Genomic DNA, 21,503 nt, shown 5'->3' with positions numbered 1-21,503 from the left:
GATGATGCTCAGCCCTCCTTCCCACCCAGAAGACACTTGGAGGGCCAGCGGGGCCTCTCCCTGCCTGGAGCATGATGGGAAGAAAGTTGGTCCCGGCCTCATGGCAAAAGGGATGTTTTTGAGCTATGGCTCCCATGATCCCTCATCATTGGGTAGGCTGGCCAAAAACATCTGGATGGCTGCAGGCATCTTAGGAGGCAGGTTGATACTTAACCTTTTTGGTTTTCTGCAGCTGTTTCAGAGTCTCTTAACCATCAACAATAATTGGGGGGGGGGGGGGGGTATGCAGACCACTTCTTCCAGCTCAGCCTCAACATACCTTGGCAGTCTGTGGCCTTCCCTTGCACAAGTGGCCTCGGCCCTCCTTGGATCTCTCTCAGAGGCCCACAAAATTCTCTGACAGGAAGGTAACCAGCCTTAACCAGGATATTCTGGGGGAGCTGGTCTAATCAGCTCTGCTTCCTTAAGATGCCCCTGAAGGAGGGCAGAGCCCCACCGGCCCTGGGATGGGGAGAGCCAGTAACAAGAACATTGCTGGGGATGTGTGTGTAATGTGTCCTTGGCGATGCTGAGATTGGTGATGGTCATGGAATTTGGCATCCAAGATGGGGAAAGGAGTGAAGAATTTCTGCTGCAAAGTGGCAGATTTGGCATCCAGACAGATCCAGGATGCAATCTAGGGCAGGACGTCACAGGGGGCAGAAGGGGCGGCTCTGTTGCAGCAGTTGGTGGGAAATGGCTCAGTTTGGGAGGGGATGCTGGTAGCGTTTCCTTCCTCTTAATGGCCACATGATGAGAAGAAATTCAACTGATTAAGCTTTTCTCATCTCTTTTTCCATCCCAAAAGTAGCATTTTGTCACAGACTTTAGCACAAGGGTCAGCCCAGCCTCTCTTTCTTTTGCTGAGAGCCAGAAAGTAAACCCATTGATTGGGAAAGAGATCCTTGCCCGGCTTCCTGCTCAGAGTGGATCAGAGGCTGATCAGATTAAGTGCCCACCAAATGGGCAACTAGGCCCCTCGAGGAGTTGGCCGCCCCATCCTGGCATTCAGGGATGGGCAGCTCCCGCTTGGTTCCCAAAGGTCTCAAGAGCACCCCTTGCACCGCTGCGGAGGAGAGAAGAGGGCCCTTTGACCTCTAGAGAACTCTGCTGCCTCTTAGGCGAGGCCCCAGTCCCTTTTCCCCAAATGGGGGGGGGGGCAAGGCACAGAAAGAGAACTGCCAGTTTTTTGGGGGGTGAAGGCCCCTCTGGCTTCCCCAAGGAGCACCAGCTGGGCAGTGGCTCTCTCCAGCCCAATTCTTAGATGGAGTGCAGTTGGTAGGAGCCCCACTGAGAGGCCCAGGAAGAGAGAGAAGGCCATCTGTCCGGCCAGGTGGGCGTTGGAGGGGCACAGGGCACCCAATGTGTGCAGCCGACCCCCTCAACCCTGGAGGGGGCAGGGTCCCTGGCTGGCAAGGGGGCTCTGGCTGGCCCCCACAAGAGCAGGAGGTCAGAGAGCTGTGGGGCTAGGATTTATGTGCCTTGGCGAACACTGGCCCACAGTCCAGTTTTCCAGAAGCTGGGAATTTTGCACAGAATGACCGATGGGAAGGCAGAGGGAGACCCAGCGGAGTAATAAAGCTGAGAGGGAAGGAGACAAAGTGAAGGAGGCCGGAAGTGGCAATTGCGGGGGAGCAAGCGAAGCTGGAGGGCGGCTGCGAGGGCCACATCCCTGCAGCTCTGGGGGGCCAGCTGGCTGGGAAGCCCTGGGAAGCACATGAGGAGGGAAGAAGGGATGGGCCACAGGGAGGTCCTGGAGGGAAGGGGAAGGGGGGCCTGCAGGGACCCTCTCCCACAAAGGTTGCGGTGGCGCTCTCCCAGCCTGGCCTGCCTCACAGGGCCATTGCAAGACCAAAGCGGAAGTGGGGAGGATGCTTTCCTGAATCCCACGGAGGACATGAGGGCCAAAGGCAGCCCTGAGATGGCCAAGTGTGTGGCTCTGGGCAGCCTCAGTCCTCTACTGACAAAATGGGAACGGCAGCAGAGAGGAGAGTAAATTCAGGCCCTAAAGGAAGCACTGTGGCACCAGCGTGGAAATGCCAAGGGGGGAGGGGGGGCACAAGGTTCCTTGGCAGCCATCCATGCCCTCTTCTTGCTGGTGCCTGCCAGGAGGGCCACTTTAGAGGCCTCAATGCTGAGCCTGCCTTCTGCTCGCAGAGTTACTTTGCTGGCCTGTATTTACCCCCCTCCCGTTGAGTTTTAGGGGGGCAAAGCTGGGGCTGGGGAGGCTATACCCCCCATGGGCCACAGAAGCCCCGGCCTGTGGGGTCCCCCTCAGCACCCCCATGCGCCCCGGCACATGTCATGAGCAAGGACCCCACAACCACTGGTGTTAAAAGAATTAATCCGGGGGATTTATTGAAGTATCAAAGGTGGTTAAAAGGCAGACATATATATTTACATATATATTAACTTTTGGGCAGGGGAAACAGTCCTGGGCTGCAGAGGAACGCGCCCCCACACTTCCCGACCCCCAGTTATATATTAATTATTATATTTTCCCTTCTTTTTTTAATCTCCCCTTCCAAGACACAGACAATACAAAATTAAAACTGCGAGCCAGAGACGGACACAGAACCACATGGTCATCGTCAGTTCCTTCTTGGTTGGTCTTTTCCCCAGACGAAGGACGGAGGCGGGGGGGGGGGGGCAGGAGGGGCACCGACTGGCACAAAGGGGGGGAGTGGCCAGGGAGAGGTGGGGGTCCCAGCCACCCCTTTCTGCAGTAAGCATGCCATTGCAGGGCCGGGAGGCAATGTGGAGGAACACTCCTCCATGGCGGCAGAGCCAGGGGTGTGCAATGGGGCCCCTTCCCAGCACCAACATGGGAGGGCAAGGGGGTCTCTGGCTGAGCCCACCCACCCAACCGACCACCTCCCCACTGGCCAGAGGGAGAAGACCAGGTGGGGCGAGGGGCTGGGGGGCCACACTGGGTTCCTGGGCTCAGGGACCAGGGGAAGGGATACCCCCACAAGGGAGGAACAGGCAGGGAAGGGCCCTGGCTATGGCCCCCTTCCAGCAGCGTCCAACATCTGCCCCTGGCAGGGAGAGGAGGGTCTGGCCCGTGGGCCACGCTTCAATGCCACGGGGAGGGGGGCAAGGGAACTGGGAAGCCCGGAATGAAGGTCCAATTCTTGCGTGGCCACTGCCATCCCACCCAGCCACCCGCGGACGCCACGTAACAAGGACAACAGAGACAGACAGAGACCCCCACCCTCCCTCCCTCACAAACTGTCATGGCTTTGAAGGAAAACAAATCAAAACAAGGCTCCAACCTGCATCTTAAGGCCCCCCCAAGAGGTGCTCCCTCCCTCCCACACGCATGCATGGGCACGCACTTGCACACTCGCACAGAAGAGCACTGGCCAGGGGGCAGTGCTGCAAAGAGCACCAAGGAACACCTTTGCGGATGAGCCCTATGGACCCTGGCTCACGGCCAGCCAGCTTCACCCCCCCACAGCAAATGAGGGGCACTCTCCCCTCCCCAGGTAATTTGTGACAGTGCTAATGGAGGGGAGCCACGGTGGCCCCCAGGGCCTGACCCTCACCTGCCTCCAATAGAGCCACTCCTCAGCTATTTACAGAGATGTAATCCCCACTCCCAGCGCTGCTTCTGGCCACCAAAAGGAAAAAGGGGTCACGGCGGTCCCCCTCCCTGCCCCCAATGGAAGCAGAGTTGTGGATGCGCGTGCGCACACACACACAAACACACCCCACCACACACACACAGCTCTCCCCAATTAATGGGGCAGGGGGCTTTGGGGGAGCAGGAGACAGAGCCCCATGACTGGGAACGGGGCTAAAGTCCTCGGTTTCTAAAATAAAGCCGAAAAGATGGTGTTGCCCACACACCCCGATTTCACTATTCAAGTGTTTTGTTCCTTTTTATCCTTAATCCACTCCCCAAAAAGGTGGCTTCTCTGTGAACTCCTCTCCCCCCCCCCCCGGCCACAGGGCCCCCCAACATTCCATCGCCGCCCCCCCCATTCCCTTACCCCCCCCCCCCGTTCAGATGAAGAACTCTTCCTTGCGCTTGTGGCCGTCACCTCCATTGAGGAAGGCCTCGCGGGCCTCCCCATGTTCGTCCAGGCCGCTGGCCTCGTGGGTCAGGTAGGAGCCTGTAAATGGGGGGGGGGGAGGGAGAGGAAGGTGAGGGCCAGGCAGGCACAGGGTTCCCCCAACCCCAACCCTCGTCCAGCCCTCACTTGCGTGGCAGACTTTCCAAACCTGGCACCCACCACAGCGGCCGGACTGCAATGCCCATTGCTCCCAGCCAGTGCAGTGGGAGAAAGGTTGTCCGGCTGGTCTGGAGGGCAGTGGGATGAGAGACGTGGGAAGGCTGGGGCAAACCCACCCGAAAGCAGAGTGTCTTCCCTGCTCACCGCTCCTTGCAGAAGCCTTACCCCAGCCCAGCCCCACCTGCGTGGGGTCTTTCTGGAAAGTAACCCCCACCACTTTTGGAGGAAGCAGCAGCAGTGCTGGGAGAGGAACTTATGGGGAGCAGCCCCCTTGCCACACAAGGCCCCCTCCAGCCCTCAGCCTTTTGCGCCATGCCTGACCCCCAGCCCCCGCCCTGGCTGACCTTTCTGCCGGATGGAGCACCACACCATGACGATCAGGACGCAGATGACCAGGAAGACCAGCAGGGCCAGGATGCCCCCCACGATGGCATATGGCACAGAGGTCTGGGCAGCCACAATGGCCCCAGGGTCTGCAGGAGGTGGGAGAAGAGGGTTTGAGCCCCTAACCAGTGCCAGACAGGGGATGGGGGGCACCTTTAGGCAGCCCTACCAGACTCGCCACTGGGCTCAGCAGAAGGCCAAATCTGGATCACAGGAGCAAGAGCGGGGTCTGCAGAGCTGAGGGCAAAGTGGGTGTGCGTGCGAGCGACACACTTCTCACGCTTACCGTAAACCACCAGGACGTACTGGTCGGAGGAGCGGCCGTGCTTGTTGGCCACTTGGCAGGAGTAGGTCCCGTTGTCCAGCAGGCTGAGGCTGGGGATGGTCAGCACCTCGCCCTCAACCAGGGCCCGCTCCGGCAGCGAGTCATTGGCGCGGCTCCATTTGATGTCTGTGGGGCTGTGGGGTAAGGGGTTGAGGCTGCCACCTTCCATGTCTTCCCACACCCCACTCCTAGCGACTGGGTGACATGTTCACCCCCAGGCTCCCCACCTGCAACAGTCGGGCGGGCAAGGATCTTCCCCCCCAGAGGTCATTTGCTACAGAGGCTGCCAAGCAGCTGGCAATTGAGGAGCCTCTCACCAGTCAGGCTCGTCAGGAGAGTGAGAAGCAGGAGGGCCAGCTGATTCAGATTCAGCCAAAGCACCCGCAGGAGTGGAGGGAGGGGGCTTGTGGCTGTTTGGGTCACCAATCCTGGCGCTTCCTGGTGCCAACGGTGGACCTTTAACCGTCTCCTGCTGCCACGGTGTTCGTTCAGCCCTCTTCTTGCAGAAAGGAGCTCTTTGGGTGGGTAGAGGTCTCTGCCAACCCCCTGACCCCCCCCCCCCGCCCTGCAGAAAGTACTCACAGGGGGTTGCCGTTGACGGCACACATCAGGACTAAGGTGTCTCCTTCCCGCATCACCCCTTGCGGAGGATGGATCCGTGCCGAGGGAGAGTCTGTGGGGAAACAGGGGTCAGAGAAGAGAGAAACCAGGAGGCCAGGGAGCAGCCAGTACCCTAAAACCAGTGCTCCCCCCCCCACCCTCTGTTCCAGCACTCAAACCATTGCATTATGCTGGCTCTCATTTTTAAGTATTAACTTTATCTGGGCTTTATGTAAAAGAGAGAAGTATGGTTGGGAAGGAATCCCTAGGCTGCTCCACTTCAATGATTTGTGCTGCCATGGGGCCAGACAGGGCGCTTAATGGAGGTAAAAGTTACAGGGGGAAAAGAAAAGTGAACAGATGCAGCAAAAGTACATTCACCAATTTGCACAGAAATCTTCAAATAAAGTGAATGCTTGAAAGCCCAAGGAAGAAAATCATGGAATAATCTTCAATTTTCTGAATTCTGAGTTCCATTTAGAGCTTGGAGAAGTTTCTTCCTGGGGCCACAACTCCCCAAATCTTCCCAGCTCTGACCCCTCTGCATCAACTGGGCCATTCCAGAGGAGATGTGGGGATGCCGCTTCCACTCGGGGGATACCTGGAGTGGGTCTTTCTAGGGCCGAGAGTGCAATCCCAGCAGCCGAGACGCGGGCCCACATGCCACAAGGTCCCCCTGGATCTGTAGGATACTTTTAAGTAGCAGCGGCAGCAAAAAACCAGTGGCACAGCGGCTGTGGTGTCTGCGATGGCTGGGGGTGGGTTGTGGCAGCCCAAGGCTTCTCTCTTGAGAGGGGAAGGTTTCCTTCTACTTCCTGAGATGCCTGGCATTTGGCAGGCCCACATCATCTTTGTTGCTTTTGCTGCTGCTGGACTTTGCCCCCAAATGACCCTTCTCTGGATAAACAGACAGGCAGCTGGGCAAAGCATGCCATGCATGTCACATTTTAAGATGGGCAAAGAGGGGAACATGAACAAAAATGCAACACCCACACAAGGAAATGTTACCTGTGCCAGCTGGCAGGATGGCCTCACCCTTCCAGATCCCACCCTCCCCACCTTCGGCACCCCTGGTAGGTAACCACTGGCCTTGCCAGGCATCCATGAGACGGTTGAGGGCATTGAGAAAGGACACGGCCAGCAAAGCAGCAGAGGAAGGCCAGATGAGGGGCAAGAGGCCTCTTTGCCCAGAAGATGCTCCAGCCACTTCCCTTCATCACCTGGGGAGCCAGACACCATCCTCTGGATGACCCATGGGGCACCTTTGTGGCCTTTGCCCTCTCCATCCCACCACTTAGAAAGTCACTCTCTAAAGGCAGCCTGATCCTATAATACCCTGTGACTTGGGTGTCACTGGGAACAGAAACGGCCTTATTCCTTCCCTGCTCTTCTCCTTTGATCTTTTGGGGTTTGGGGAGACCTCCACATTGTGGAGGAATAGCATGAAACTGGGGAAATGCTACCCGAAACCCACCCTAAAGCCCAATTCATGCCCTAAAAAAGGCACTTTTAAAAGGAACCAGAAGGGATCCTCCTGCAACCAAACAAGCCACAGCCTTCCTGCTTCCTAATTACAGCAGAGGAGCAACATCATTCCCCCATGTTCTGGGAAAGGTGGGTGCACCACAGGCCGCAACTCTCCACGTTGCGCATAATTCCAAGCCCCTCCAGAGGAGAAGAGAAACACATGCTGGAGCAGTGTTGGGGGGGGGGGGGGGAGACAGAAGGCAGCCCTACCAAAGCCCTCCGGCCTCCCAGCTCGCCCTCTAGTCTTCCCGCTGCCCTCATGCAAGCACTGTGGTCACTTACACTGGACGTCCAGCACGTACTGGGTCTGTTTTCGCTGCCCCCGCAGGGCAGGGTGCGTGGCCTCACAGGTGACGATGCTGCTGTGGTCCTTGCGCTCCACCCGGAAATGCGCCACGTTGGTGACGCTAAAAACCTTTCCGTTCTCTTGCTTGCTGCTCAGCCCTGGTGGAGGCACACGGGTGGGAGATGAAGCACCCCACTGGCTCCACAAGCTGATCCCCCCCTCGCAAAAAAATCACTTCCAAAAAAGTCCTTCCAAAGGGGAGTGAAGGGGAATTGCCTTCCTCTCTGGTACATTTCTCTCTTGTCTTTATGGTCACATCCCAGGAAGTGTTCTCCTCATCTACTATCCCTTGGGAAGAAAAGGGCACATTGCGCGACACCTCCGTGCCTCCTTTGCCAAATGTAATGGACTTACTCCCCACAGTCGATAATATGTGTGAAGCACCCCATAAGCCTAAATGGGGCACCCATTAACGGTACCCATTAAGCACCAGGGTGAAGTGCTTAAGAGAAAAACCCCAAACTAGCATAACTCCCATTTCAAGCATTTTCCATGTGGTGGGGAAGGGGCGATGAGTGTGGCAGGTGAAGATTCACTCAGTGCAGAAAATGTCCTGGTTCAACACAGAGATGGGGAGATGGGAGCCTCCAGACATGTCCAGAAACTGCCACCTTTAAGGAATGGGGCCCAGGGGACCTCCTCCTCCAAGGGCCACAGGAGTTTGGGGTTGATGGAGAGCCTAAACCCTGTTTAAAAGGTGAGTCTCTGCTCTTGTGGGTTTGCCCCCTTTTCATGGTCATAAAAAAGGGAAGCTCAAGGACCCCAGTCCCCCCCCCCGCCCCGGTCCCCAAATCAGCAGGTGGGGCACTTTTCTCACCCCTCCTCTGAAGGCAAAGGAGTGGTGAGACCCTCCTCTGCTGTGGTTCTGACCTGACTTATACCCACCACTCCACATACACTTAGGGCCAAGACAAGCCCCTGCAGGGAGAACTGCTGCCCACCCCATGCGCCCCCCTCACCTCCCGCCAGCCCAGACGGCACCTTTCAGCTCCCTCCGGTCCCGGTACCAGCGCAGGGTGGCGGCCGGGCGCGATCTGGGGACGCTGCAGGTGAGCTCCACCTCTCCTCCTTCCACTGCCTGCTCCTTTACTTCCACCAAGGGGTTGTCAGGAGGCACTAGGGGAGAGAGAGTAGGACAGAGCAGGGGGTCATGGGTGAAGCCCCACATCCCCTCGACAGCCCCACATCCTAGTGTAGATCCATCTCTGTGGAGACACACATATGCACAGATAGGGACACCCAGGGAGGTGCCAAGGACTGGACCTTGGCACACTCCCTGCTTCTGCAGAGCAAAATGCATCTTGGGAATCCTTGTCTCATTAGAAATAGATTCAAGCTTCTGGTCTTAAAGCTGTAAAGTTTCAGTGGGAAGGAAAGCAGTGCAATCTCAGAGGTGGAGTGAGAGGGTCTGCAGGGAAAGTTCTGGAAGAACATCTCATCCCAAAGCCCAAGAGTGTAGCTGCCAGTCAGTATGGCCAGCAGAGGCCTAGATGGACCCAGGCCTTTGCTCTCTTTCCCTCACAGTGCACTGCGGTCAGTCCAAGAGAGAGGCCAAAGGACCAATGTCCAAGCTCTGTCACTTGGTGCAAAGCTCCAGAGCAGACAGGTGGAGCAGCCCCTGGCCTTGGCCACATCCTTGTAGGGCTGCCAGGTGACCAAGGAGGCGGGGCTCCTGCGTCTTTAATGACAGTGCAGCAGAGGGAGTGTCTGTGGGCCGGGGGCAGAAAAGGTTGAGCAGGCTTCCCTGCTGAAGTCCTCTCTGTTGTGCTTCTGTTCAGGCACCAGAGCCCCCTCCACTTGCCAGCCCTGCATCCCTGGGCCTTCCGTCTCCCAACTAAATGCCCACCACCACCCCAATATCTACTACAGTCCCTATGCTCCCCATAACCAAACAGCCAGGATCTGGTGTTCCCCTCAATCGCCCCAGAGTGTGAGTGTGGGAGGGGCACAGGGGTCCCTAGGGCAGGGGGCACATACCCAGCACCGTGAGGAGGGCAATCTGATGGTGGGTGTCCTCCGTGTAGAGCTGGCAGAAGTAGCCCCCCTCATCCTCCAGGCGGGCATTGGAGAGGACAATCCGGACTTGCTTCTGAGTGAACTCCACCAGCTGGAACCGCTCATCCTTCAGGGCTGGAGGGAACATGGAGGAAGGAGAGGACAGTGAGCCAGGTCCCCTCAGCCATGGAGGGAGAGTGTCAGGAGAACATGGAGGGGGACTATGCACATTTACGGCTAGCAACGTTTTTGGCCAGGGAGGGAGAGGAGGATGCCTCAGGCAGGGGGATTTGGGGCCACTTCTGGAGGGCCCCCAGATGATTTTGAGGATATTCACTTGGCACAAGGAGGTGCTGCCTGGACTCTCTCCTTGAATTCTCAAGCCTCTTCGGTCAGCCTGTGGGCTGTTTTCATGTTCAAGAGGCAACAGAGGCTGCTTGCCCAGCTCAGGTGATGATGGTGATGGTAAGAGTTACACTTATATCTTTCCCTCCAAGCAGGGCAAATGGCCTTCCTTCTTCTTGCTTTAGCCTAAGAACAACCCTGAGCAAGGTTGGCCAGGCTGAGAGAGAGTGACTGGCCCAAGGTCACTCCCAGGGAGTTTTACTGGTCAGTGGGGACTTGAACCTGGACCTGGCCAGCCCATCTGAAGCTTTAACCACCACACAAAGCTGGCATGGGGGTGGTCTTGTCCTCCTTGGTGTGTGGATGTGCGTCTGTTTCCCTGGGAGTCCCGGGACTTTGTCCACTTGCCCGAAGTGTCTGGGGTCGTTGGCTCTGCCTGCCCCTCCTCTGCAGGACCTGATCCCTCCATCAGATGCACTGAGGGCCAGGTGGGTAGCAGGCAGACCCTTGGCGGGAGGAAGACACTGGGCCTGGCACCCCAGCCCCCCGAGAACCCCAGCCCCCCACTTCCCGAGGGCACTTACCCCGCGTGCCATTGAAGAAGAGGGTCTGGCGGGAGGGGTTCTGGATCACCACGATGGAGCCGTCGTATTGGTGCAGCTTGCAGTTGATCTCAGCTTGGCCACCCTCAGCCACCGTCACATTCTCCGCTTGGACCTCCTGAGCACTGGCTACAAAGGGAGGGAGAGGAGAAAGAGAGTCACTACTGTCCCTGATGCAGGCCGAAGGGGAAAGAGGGGCTCAGAGGCAACTGGGGAGTAAAGGAGGGGGCTGTGGGGAGAGACACGGATCCTGGCCACTCACACCCAGAAAGCGGAGGAGCTGCTATCCAGAGGCCCTCCTTCCAGCCACTTCAGCCCCTTGGTTCTAAAATGGCAATGGAAGAAGTGCTTTTGGACTGCAACGCCCGTCAGCTCCCAGGCCAGAAACACCTCTGGGGAAGCCTAATAGAAGCTGAAGTCCAGGAAGGCCTGGTGAAAGGCGGCTGCTCTTTGCTCAGCCCTCCTCTCAGGCCACAACCTATGGACCACTGGTGGCAGCCAGAGCGGCAGCGGGCAAGGCCCCAGTTCCCCTGCCTGATACAACGTTGGAACATGACAGCCACAAATGCAATAGTGGTGGCTGGTGAAGGAGGAACCTGCCTTCGTGTGTATGAAGGATGTGGGGAGAGAGGGAGCTCTCCAAATATGCAGACGCCCCTTGCCCAGAAAGCCTCAGTCAATTGGGAAATGCTCCTGCTGAAGCTGCCCTGCCATGGAGAGGCTGTTCCTAGGCACTGGCAAAGCTGAGCCCGGGACTAACTTCCCTCCTCCGCCTGACCAGGCTCCACTGCCCTGTCGGCCACAAGGTGCACACAGCGCTCAGGAAACCTCCACCCGCGGATACCAGAGCCAGCATTTTCCAATTCTGACATGTTCTGCAGCCTCAAGTTTGGAGACTGTAAAATAAACTGCCAAACATCCACACCTTGAAAGGTATTTTGGCAATTCTTATTTTCCCCACTGCTTGCCCCCTGCTTCACCCTGTAGCTGCTTTGATCTGGAGGCACAGGAGGAGGATCTGAGCCCAGGCCCAGAAAGGGCCTTTTTGTGTGCATGCGCATGCTTCTTTCAGAAAAGTCTCAGAGTGACGCAGGAACGAGCAGAGATGTGAACAAACGCGCAGCACAGCCTGGCAGGTGCAGAGACAAAAGGCCGGCTGCAGAGGCGCATACGAAGACACAGAAAATACCCACCCAAAATGCTCCCCCACCCCCGAAAAAGGCAGGCTGGCTCCCCCTCGCTCCCACTCCCCCCCCCCCCAGGAGGAGGGCACCTGGAACTTTGCTGTCCCATCTCAGTCATTCCTGAGGGCCACATGCCCCCTCCCAGGCTGACCCTCCACCTCTCCATAGGGCAGAGGGGCACACACTCACAGGCCGTGCCCCTGGTGCCAGGGGAAGGGCTCAGCAGTGACTGGGCAGCATCACACTCACTAGGGCCTGGTCCTCACACCTCCAAAGCACCCAGACCCCCCCCCCAAAGGCCAGAGCACCCCAGTGCAGGCCATAAATCTACTACACAGCCCCTTTCTCCTGGCTCAACAGTACTCCAAGTAATAAATCTATCTGGTTTCCTGGATTGATTTCAGGCAGTTGTGGTGTCAGGCTGCTCTGTTCAGCATCCACAGGGCTAGCAGTTCAATCAGGCCAGTCCCGCCCAAGAAGGAGCCCGCATCCTCTGGCTTGTATGCAGCCCATCTGGCGGATCATCCAAGGAAGGGATCGCCGCTAAGTGACCAGCTCCAGGAGCCCCCAAAAGTGCCAGGGAGGGTCTTCTCCTTCCTTACCCATTAGGCCAATGTGAAGAAGGCGGTGAGCCAGCAGCTTTGGCCAATTTGATCTTGCAATGGCGGAACAAAACTGGCACAGAAAGCTGATAATCAGAGAGGCAACAGGAGGGAAGGGCTGAAAGTTGTGGAGGATGGAACATGCCACACTTTCCATCTGCCTCTGCAGCTCTGCTCTCCGTTTTCTGAAGGGAAGATATAAAAGGAACCCTCATACACAACCATTGTGTCTTTGTGGTTCTGGGGAATTGGAAGACCTAGTTCACTATTTATTGCACTGCCCTTTATATACTGACCCCTTTCCTGGGAGAACCCTTGAGAGTGAGGGCCAGTTGGTTGTTGCCTGATAGTAGTTGTGACTTGTGGGTTGATCATTCTAAATCCATCACGCTTAAGATGGCCACCTTCGCAGTTGCAGAGCAAAAGAGCTGCTGCAACCTCTTGGAGACAGTAGCAGTGGATTGCAAGGAGGTCAGTGGTATTGATTCAACATTTGAACCAGGAATTTTATCCAATAACCTTTTGTTGGTTTTTTGATTTTAACAATTTTTTCATTCTGTGTCCAACACAATTGTAATTTTGTCTTGTTGTACTAGATGCATTGTTTTGTAAGAATGTTTTGTAATGAACGTTGTGCCACAAATAAATAAACATTATCTATAACTGTGCAGCAAAGGCTGCCTCATCTAAGTTTTCCTTCATGATGGTTAGAAACTTGCTTTCCCATGAAAAGAAACAAAGTGGAAAGTCTCAGGGGGGATGCAATGGGTTCTGGGCGACCAGTTTTATTCACATCCCTGGCAGAGCAGTTGGCATAATATTGTTAGAGATCTTTTAACTTTTTGTCCTCAAAAGAAAGGGGCAGAAAAGATAAACCAGTGCCATATTCTTTGTATTCAGACACCACAAAGAGAACCTTTTGTTGCTTTGAAAATTTTGTGGCTGCTTCTTCTTTTTGCTCAAATCCATGCACAGCCGGGATAGAAAAAAAACAGCAAGTAAGATGTAGTCCCAAAGCTGAAGGAGAAGAACAGAAAAAAAGGCCTGAACTTGCTCCTCACTGAAAGGGGACTTCCCTCTCAGAGGAACCGTAGGAAGTAACTTCTCCCAAAGTAGGCAGCCAACTGAGGCTCCATCCTTGGCGCTGGCCCTCTCTGCCTTTCTGGCCCAAGAGGCAAAATGAAAGGCTGCCTCCTCTTGGACCACAATCACAGCTGCTCTCTCATCAGGCTCCCCGCAGCCTCCCTCGCCTCTGCCTCATCTGGCCACAGATCGGGGGAGCCCACAGGCCTTTCCCCGTTGCTCTGCACCATGTAGGAGGGTGGCACTTGAGCCAACGGGGCCCGGGGTCCCACAGGAATGCCTTTGGGGTCCACAGGGTGGCTGCCACCCCTGCCAGGGAGACCTCCATCCAGGACAGGGCTCCACAGCTCCTGCCCAGAACTTTGGCAATGAACAGGGAAAAGAGAGGAAAGGAAAGGAAGAGGGGAAGAGGCATGGCACCCCTTGTCCAGACACACATGCACCCGCCCTTGCCCCTTCACACACGTTGCTCCTTCCGCCCGCTCCCACCTTCCTTTGGCCTCTTCGCTGCAGCAGCAAGATGGGCGATGGAGGGCAGGATGGTCGCCCCTTACTCTGCCACCTGGAGGGTGGTCTGGGGAGCCAAACCCCCCCCCCCCCCATCAGCATCCCTTGGGAGGAGATCAGCATCTGTTTGGGCAGCGAAAGGGTTAGGGAGACATTGCAGCCTGTCTCTCTCTGCCTCTCATCCAGAGGGAACAATGGTTTCTCTTTGGCCGGCCTGTCCATCACTGAAACATTTGCCAGGCAGCTGGCATCTTCCTTGCTGATGGGGCACGTCCTGGCACCATTATCTCCCCCCCCACACACACACACACATCCTGGGCATGTAGAAGCCTTTGTGACCCTTCCCAACACTGGACTTGAAAGGGCGCCTTTCCTCCCTCCAGCTTTGCCCAGAAAGCCACCCCTCCATCCGGTTCTTTCAGTCTCCCCTTTCCTTCGCTGCTTCTGCTTCCCATCTGGGCCAGAAGACCAGGAGACTTTCCTCAAAGGGACAACCTTAGCCAGCTGTTTTTGGGGAGCTCCTTTGCTGCCCTGGCCCACCCGCACCCAGGAGAGAAGCCCAGTCCTGACAGGAGGGAAGCAGCTCCCTGGGCTTCTCCCCTCTTTCTCCTGACCAGTGCTCTAGAACCTGGAGCCAAAGTGTCTGAGGGGCACCAACCAGCCAACAAGCACAGCTGCGACAAGAGCCTTGTTGATCCTTCTAAGGAGGCCCCGGGGTCATTTTTTGGCCCCTACCTCTTCCCAGCCCAATGCCATCCCTGGGCAGCAAGGACTCAGGGCTGCAGCTGGGCCACCTGTGCCCCATATCATGCTGTGTCCACTGAGCCCTGGCAGGCCTCCTTGCTCCTTACTGGTCCCGAGAAGCACCTCTGGACTGAGAGCATCTGCTGCTCTTGGCTAACAGGTGGAAGCTGGCGCTTGCCAAGGTGTGGGCAAATGTGGCAGAGCGCAGCAGGAGCCTGGCTCCCAGTAAGAGAGATGTGGCAGGGAACCAGCCTTCCCTGTCCTGTTCACTGGGGTGGGGTCCCCCATCAGGCCACATCCACAGCACTCAGGATCCCACCTCCAGTGTGAGTGCAACTGTTTGCTTCCTGCCAGGTGGGTACGCCTTGCCTGCCTGCGAGGACACCTGCCCAGTCCAGTCAAGAGAAACGCAATCAGAAAGGGATCAACTGGCTGGAGTGAGATTAGGCCTCCTTACTTCAGAATCATGACTTTCAGGGACAACTCCTAAAGCCCAGCAAGGAGGCTCCAGGCCTAAAGCCCTGGTTTGGTCAACCTACCCTTGCAGTGCCTTAGCAGGGTTTGCCCATTTCACCCTTTAATCCTCGCATGTTAAAGCAGGAATTCCCAGGAACATCAGCAAAAAATGCACACTACACAATAATCCAGAAAGTAAGCAAGAGGACACAGCAGCAACCAATGAAAACAACAACAGCAGCTGCCATGGACTTTTACATCATCAGCATTTGCACTCACTCCCAGAAGGACTGGCAAAAGAACAGTTGCTCAGGTTCCCCATTTCTCTTCTCCTGGGGCTCTTTCCTTGGAGCTCACTGGCCAGTTTGGGGCAGAGGAGGGAGGCAACTGGGGAAGTCATTCCCTGGGATGCCAGGCGGATAGGGGCTCAGGCGTTCCCAGACAGGTATGGGGCATTCAGAGCTTTCCTGGCAGAGGCTATTGTGAGCTCCGTGGCCACGGTTTGCCAGCTGGGGGACAGGAAGGGGAGGGCCTCTGCCTCTTCCGTGGGGCTGGAAGGGAGTCCTGGAAACGCATAGAGAACGAGATGCATCCCTCCCGCTTAGTATTTCTTGGTTGCCAGTGCCACTTTTTGTGGACCTGAGGACTCTGGTTCCTCAACCTGGCTGGTGAGCTCCAAGGGGAAGACCCCTGGGAGAAGAGAAATGGGGGGAGAAGCACCAGAGACAGAGGCGTGTTGAGGGAAGGAGGGGGCCGCAGCCAACTGGAGAACCAGCCCGAGTCACGGAGGGTCTGGCTGCCTCCTCTTTGGGCTGCTGCTGGTCAGGGTGGCTACAGGGCCCTCCGGAGGCAATGCTGGCTTCCACCGCCAGCCAAGAATTGGCTGGGATTCCTGGACAGAAATTGGGGCAGCAGGAAAACAGCACAGACACCCTGGAAAGCCAGGCCGAGTTGGGGTCCCTTTCCAAGGGCCCCAGGTGGGCTCCTCAGGATGGAAAGAGCAGCCAGAGGGAGGGGGCATCCTGGGCAGAACTAAAGCTCCCAGAGTGCCTTGGGAGGGAGCCAGAGGAGGAGGACGAAGTGGGCCATGCGCTTGGTCCGGGGGTCTCCCTGCCTCACGCGCACGGTGGGAACACCGCAGTCTACAATGGGGGTGGGGGTGCAAGCAAGCCCCTCTGATGTTTTTAATGTCTGTCTGGCTGTTTCTTGGTACACTGGTCCCATGACGGTTGCATCCCATGCTCATCCCCCCCTTACATGTGCACAGAAGCCCTCCTTCTATGGGGGCAAAGAAGGCCGCCTAAATGCCAGGCCATGCTCTGGGAGGGGTGGCAGCAAAATGGTCCCCATGGTAGGGGGGCTGCCCCCTCCTTGCGGCTCATTCATCTGCAACTAATCATGGGTTGCCATGGCAACCTGCATCCGCCACCATTTGCATAGCTCTGGCACTGTGCCAAGGCTGCTGGTTCTGGGGCTGCTGGGAGGGGGGAGGCCAGTGGCCCAGAGAAAAGGGCCCTCCCTCCCCCACAGCCCACGGCCCGCCCACCCCAGTCCCCTGGGCACGGTGCCTAGCTCAGGAATGTGCCAGCTGTGCCCCTGCCCAGCCCCATCCATCTCCCTGCCGTCTCCTTGGGAGCTGGAGGGTCTTGAGAAGGACACGTTCCCCAGGCAGGGCAGCCATCTTGCCTGCTCCGCACACTTTCTGCCCAGCAGCCTGTGCCACACAGCAGGAATCCAACAGGCGAAGCTGAGCTGGTTCCCAGGATGGAGCGGCTCTACCAGTTAAGCATCTGCTTGCAGCACTTACAGAAAGAGGAATTCTGCCAGAAAATATATGCAGATATGTGAGTGAGGGCCAGACCCCCCAGCTACACACTCGTCCCGCGTGGGATGCCCTCTTACCCACAGGGACGGACGGAGGGGCAGGTGCAGGGGGACGGTCGTCCCCTCCAGCATCACTGTGTTAAGGAGGCAGCTGCCCAAAGGGGAGTTTGCAAGAGGAGGGGGCCGTTGGACCTTTGGAGCAGTGAGCCTCGGGGCAGCTGGGGGGGGCTTTGAGGTCTGGGGGAGAAGGACAGCCCACCACCATTGGGGCACGGACAGACAGACAGAGTGAGGGGTGGGCCAGAAAGGCAGCCAAGAGGAACCAGGAGCTGCCTTCAAATGGGAACTCCCTCAGAGGGCCAACTGCAGAGATGGGGGCAGATGTGACTCCCAGGACCCCCCCCCCAGCCATGTTGTGGCAAAAATGTAAAATACAGTAGAGCAGAGGAGGGTTCTTGGAGCCCCCCCAGGATGTGTAGCTCTCCTCTAGAGTAAGGCACAGGCCTTCCCCCGGGGCAGCGGGACCAGGTCGCAAGGTTTCATGTGCCAAGCCAGGGACAGCCAAACTCTGTGCGGCCCAGTGACCAACCTTGCACCCATGGGACCCACTGCCAGCTGCACCCCTCCCCCCTTCTAAAAGAAAATGTGAGGTTAGAAGACCAGTTCCAGCTGCAATGTTTTAAAAAGGCCAAACTCTCTTAGACACTCTTGGGCAGGAAGGGAAACCAAGGGGTCATTCAGACAGCTTTCTTTAAGTGGAACAGAGCAAAATCTGGGTTTGTTATTCACACTACGGATCTGCATCTATGCGCATTCCTGGAAGTTCGGTTGCTCACATGTGCCAGCACTCGAATAAACATAGGGTCGACAATGTCAATGCAGAATTTAATCCCAAATTATCTTGGGGCTCTTTGCACTGGTAATTCTCACTGCCAATTCTGCTAATCTTTTTTATAAACTTATCCTGGGTTAAGTGGCTTTTTTGTCAGATTCCCCGTTCAAAACTTAATCGGGTGCATTCAGGATTCATGTGAACAACAGAAATTCAACCCGGATTCATCCTGGATTATTTTCACCGCCTCCTAGGGCCCAGCGCAGGAGACAAGGGGCTTCTGGAGGGAGGTTCACCTCCACACAAACCCACTCCCTTATCCCAACCCTCCCTCCAATGCAAAGCACCAGCTTCTCTTTTAGCCCTTCTGGACATAGAGGGACAAACCGGGGTCTCAGGAGGGAGCAGATCCGGTGCTCCACATCCGTTCTTCCCCTTCTGCCCCCCCCCCCCCCGCTTATAGGAGCAGAGTAAATTATGCAAACTAAGCAAATATATGAATATTTTTCATTTATTTGCATAATGCATTCCAGTTGCTGAAAGCTAGGAATACAAATCTGGTTTCTATTTTCTGTTCTACCATCTTCAGCACAGCAGCAAGCCTCCTGCGTGAGGCAGATCATCCCCGAAACCTGTGCCCTTGAGGGCCTCATCCAGACCCCCAGCCCTCCAGGGGACAAGGACAGACAGACACTCGCGGTGCAGCCCCAAGCCCTCCCTCCCTGCCTCTGAAAGCACAGGAGAGCCAAGGGTTTAAGCAAGAGGTGACGCAGTCCCTTAAGACAACCATCGTTGCATGGAAACTGCAGAAGTGGCTGGGCCAAGTTCAAACAGCAAGATGAGGCGGCAAGTAGGGGAGCCTGCCCTGAACCCTTTAGCTGCTTGGCTTGTCAGTCATGTCATGAGTGCAAAACTGGGGCAGGCTCTCACCAAAGCTGAGCCTCCTTATTCAGCAAGGACACAGCAACGTGTAAGGCAAGGCTGTTCTCCTGCAAGGAGTGAGCAGCTGACCACAGAAGAGCTCTTTCAAACCTGGCAAACTCTCAGGGCACTCTATATGCAGTAAGCAGGAAGGGTCAGGGAGGGTCCATGCGGTCTGCCTGGAGGGCATGAGGTCAGGGGCAACCCTCCAAAAGCCAAGATAAGCTCAGGGTGGCCAGCTGCATGACCTGACCACCAGCTCAGGGTGCGGGGGGGGGGGAGACATCTTGCCTCTCCCGCATCCCTTGACTGAAGCACCTGGATAACCTGTCATTCAAAGGGAAGATTTGGAGCTGGGCACTCTTTGCCAGTCCTCCCTCCACACAACCGCCACTTCTTGACCAAGTGCCAGGGGGGCAATGGCAGGCCTTCAGAGGGGCTCAACCAAGGTCCAGCCGCTCCTGTTATGGGCCGAGGGCTTCAGACCCAGCTCTTGCAAGGCACCTTCCCAGCCACAGCTCCCAAGGCAAAGGAAGGCAGGCAGGCAGGCAGGGTTTTCTCTGAGCAGGTACAGATGGCCTTTCTCCTTTTCTCCACCCATTCATCCAGAATGAAGGCACAGCCAATCAAGGCAACTGGGAGACCTAGAGTCTCTCTTCTGAGAAACAGAAGCTGACTTTCAAAGCCCTGCTGGATTTAAGAGTCTTTTCTCCTGAGTAAATACATGTAGGCTGGGGCTCCAATCTTGCAACAGGGTTGCTTGGGCTTTTGGGAAAGCATCCAGTGTCCATCCTCCTTCCACCATCTGTATGAGCACAAACACACACACACCTGCAGTGTGTAACAGCTGGGCCTGGCTGGAAATCTATCTGGGGCAAACATAGTTCTGACTGGGAGAGACTTTCCCGAGCCATTGCCTCTGCCACCGCTGCCTCCTCCTCCTCCGTGTGCCAAGGCCATCAAGACAATACAGACCCCCCCCACACACACACACATATGTGGGAGAAATATGTATAAAGAGAGGGACCAATAAAGGAGACAAAGGGGGAGGCAGGGGTTCCCTTTGCAGCCCCCAGCCAGGCCAAAGTCACCAGCAACCGACATAGCCCCCCACTTTGGCAGCCGAATTGCCTTGGCAACATCCCCCCTTCCCCACTGCTAGGTGCTGCCATGGCTCCTGGCTCTGGGGTATGTGGGGTGGAGGTGGGGGGAAAGGGGGGCAGTCAACTGCTGTGCCTGGGGTCTCCTCCAGCCTCTGGACAGTGCCTTGTCTGCAGGTGCTGGAGCCTCAAGGTCAGACTCCTCTGGCCAAGGTCAGCTGCACAAAAGCGGCACACTCGGGTGCTCACACTCTCACACAGGAGGCAAGGCAGTGGAGATGGCTCTGCAGAGGCTCCTCCATTGTGCCCCCAACCCCTCTTGGGCCCATTCAGTCCTCGCAAAGGGAAGGCCGCAGGGCATCTTTCCTGCCACATCCACCTGCCAAAGCGCCAGGGCGCGGATGGGCAAGCATGGTGGGCTTGTGGGTGCCAGAGAAGGGGACGTGCCACCCGAGGGGTGCCTTGCTGAGGCAAAAGGCATGCTGCCAGCATCCCTTACTGGCTGAGCACAGGGGGCAGAATCCTCTGCCAAGGGCCTTGCCATGAGGCTTTGGGACACGAACACCCACCGGGTTCCTCTTAGCCTCCATGGTAGGGTGGGGTGGGGCAAATGGGGCCCTTCCAGATGCTGCCAGACTCCCATCAGCCTTAGCCCCAGCATGGCCAATGGCTATGGATGATAGGGACTACAACCTGAGGGCACTGGGAGGGCTACAGGGCTACAGGTGCTACACTAAATCGACTCCTTGTGCCGGATCTCCTCCTCTGGGGACCCTGGCAGCATACCCCCCCGCCTCTCTGCAGCTGTTTTCCATCAGTGGTGGAAGAGGCAAGTCAATGGCAGAAAGACCCCTCTGTGCCAGGAGAGTGACCAGGGCAGGGGCTGATGCTGGCCAGAGAAGGACAGGGACAGAGTGGGTCAGCCTGAGACACACTCCCCCTTCCCAAGCAGCCTCAGGAATGGGAGACTGAGCCTTGGATGGAAGGCAAGGGGGGCGGGGGTTGGCACCCGGCCCGGCTCTCTTCCAGAACAGGACAGGACGTCCTGGGGAGGAAGAGCCCTCTCCTTGCCAGCGGCTCACAGTCACCCGAGCAAAACCCACTTCCTCCGCCTCTGGGCCCTGGAATTTAAGGATCCTGCAGACACCCAGCTCCAGTAGGCAGAGAAGGTGCAGAGGTCAGGATGCCTGGCATTTCATTGCCAGTGCTGGCTCAGCTTTGCCCTCCCTCAGTGCCCACAATGGGGCCCTTTATTCTGCCTGCCCCTGCAAGCCGGTCTCAGCCCGGGGGCCATGTGACCTTTTGCTCAGAGGCCCTGGCACATGGGTACAGAGAGGGGTGGCCCAGCCACAGGACCTGAGCACGAGCGGCCCCACATCTGCGAAAAGAGATCACTGAGCAAGAGCCCTTCTTAAGGGGGATGAATTGCCCACCTGTCCCCCTCCTTCCCACACACACACCTTTGGCATCTGTCTGGTGGGGCCTGTTCCTCAGGCATCCAAGGAGCAGCAGCAGAGGCCCCTCTTTCAAACTGCTGCTTGAGGAGAAAGGTGCACACTTGCACGCATGCGCACGCACACACACACCATGATCTCCCTGCCAGAACGTGTGCGGTATAAACAGTGCCTTATCACAAATGACACTAAGAATGGCATTTGAATTCCTCATGTCTGCAAATTTAAACGAGCCGCATTGATTAGAATGCACACTCAATTTACAAAATTGTGCTCCTTCGCTCTATATTGCATTAACAACATTCAGAAGTGATGTGTTAAGAGACTAAACAGAACTCTCAACATCACTTCTATCCCCTAAACATCCTCCAAGAGGCACTGAGGAGGAGGAGGAG

At 56.7% G+C, this 21,503-nt stretch overlaps 1 protein-coding gene across 2 annotated transcripts in view; it reads right to left on the bottom strand.

The window, feature by feature from the left end:
- Positions 1 to 4,046: 4,046 nt before the first annotated feature.
- The window catches only part of LOC149304748 (cell adhesion molecule 4-like), a 35,825-nt gene continuing 18,368 nt past the window's right edge, over positions 4,047 to 21,503 (bottom strand). The window contains exons 1-9 of one of the 2 annotated variants that reach the window (XM_089478635.1): positions 12,188 to 12,195; positions 10,384 to 10,530; positions 9,437 to 9,589; positions 8,441 to 8,575; positions 7,396 to 7,557; positions 5,569 to 5,659; positions 4,948 to 5,120; positions 4,622 to 4,750; positions 4,047 to 4,157 (exon numbers count right to left, since the gene is read on the bottom strand). In XM_089478635.1, coding sequence (XP_089334761.1) covers positions 4,048 to 4,157; positions 4,622 to 4,750; positions 4,948 to 5,120; positions 5,569 to 5,659; positions 7,396 to 7,557; positions 8,441 to 8,575; positions 9,437 to 9,589; positions 10,384 to 10,530; positions 12,188 to 12,191 — 1,104 coding nt within the window. In that variant the 5' untranslated portion in view covers positions 12,192 to 12,195 and the 3' untranslated portion in view covers position 4,047. Of the gene's footprint in view, positions 4,158 to 4,621; positions 4,751 to 4,947; positions 5,121 to 5,568; positions 5,660 to 7,395; positions 7,558 to 8,440; positions 8,576 to 9,436; positions 9,590 to 10,383; positions 10,531 to 12,187; positions 12,196 to 21,503 lie in introns of those variants that run through there. The other variant, XM_089478633.1, reaches the window with a different exon arrangement.

Source organism: Sceloporus occidentalis, unplaced genomic scaffold (assembly GCF_023333645.1).
Source record: "Sceloporus occidentalis isolate IW3139 unplaced genomic scaffold, rSceOcc1.0.p SCAF_13, whole genome shotgun sequence".
Classification (NCBI taxonomy): domain Eukaryota; kingdom Metazoa; phylum Chordata; class Lepidosauria; order Squamata; family Phrynosomatidae; genus Sceloporus; species Sceloporus occidentalis.
The sequence above is the reverse complement of the archived record's forward strand: the minus strand, read 5'-3'. Positions and strand labels throughout refer to the sequence as shown.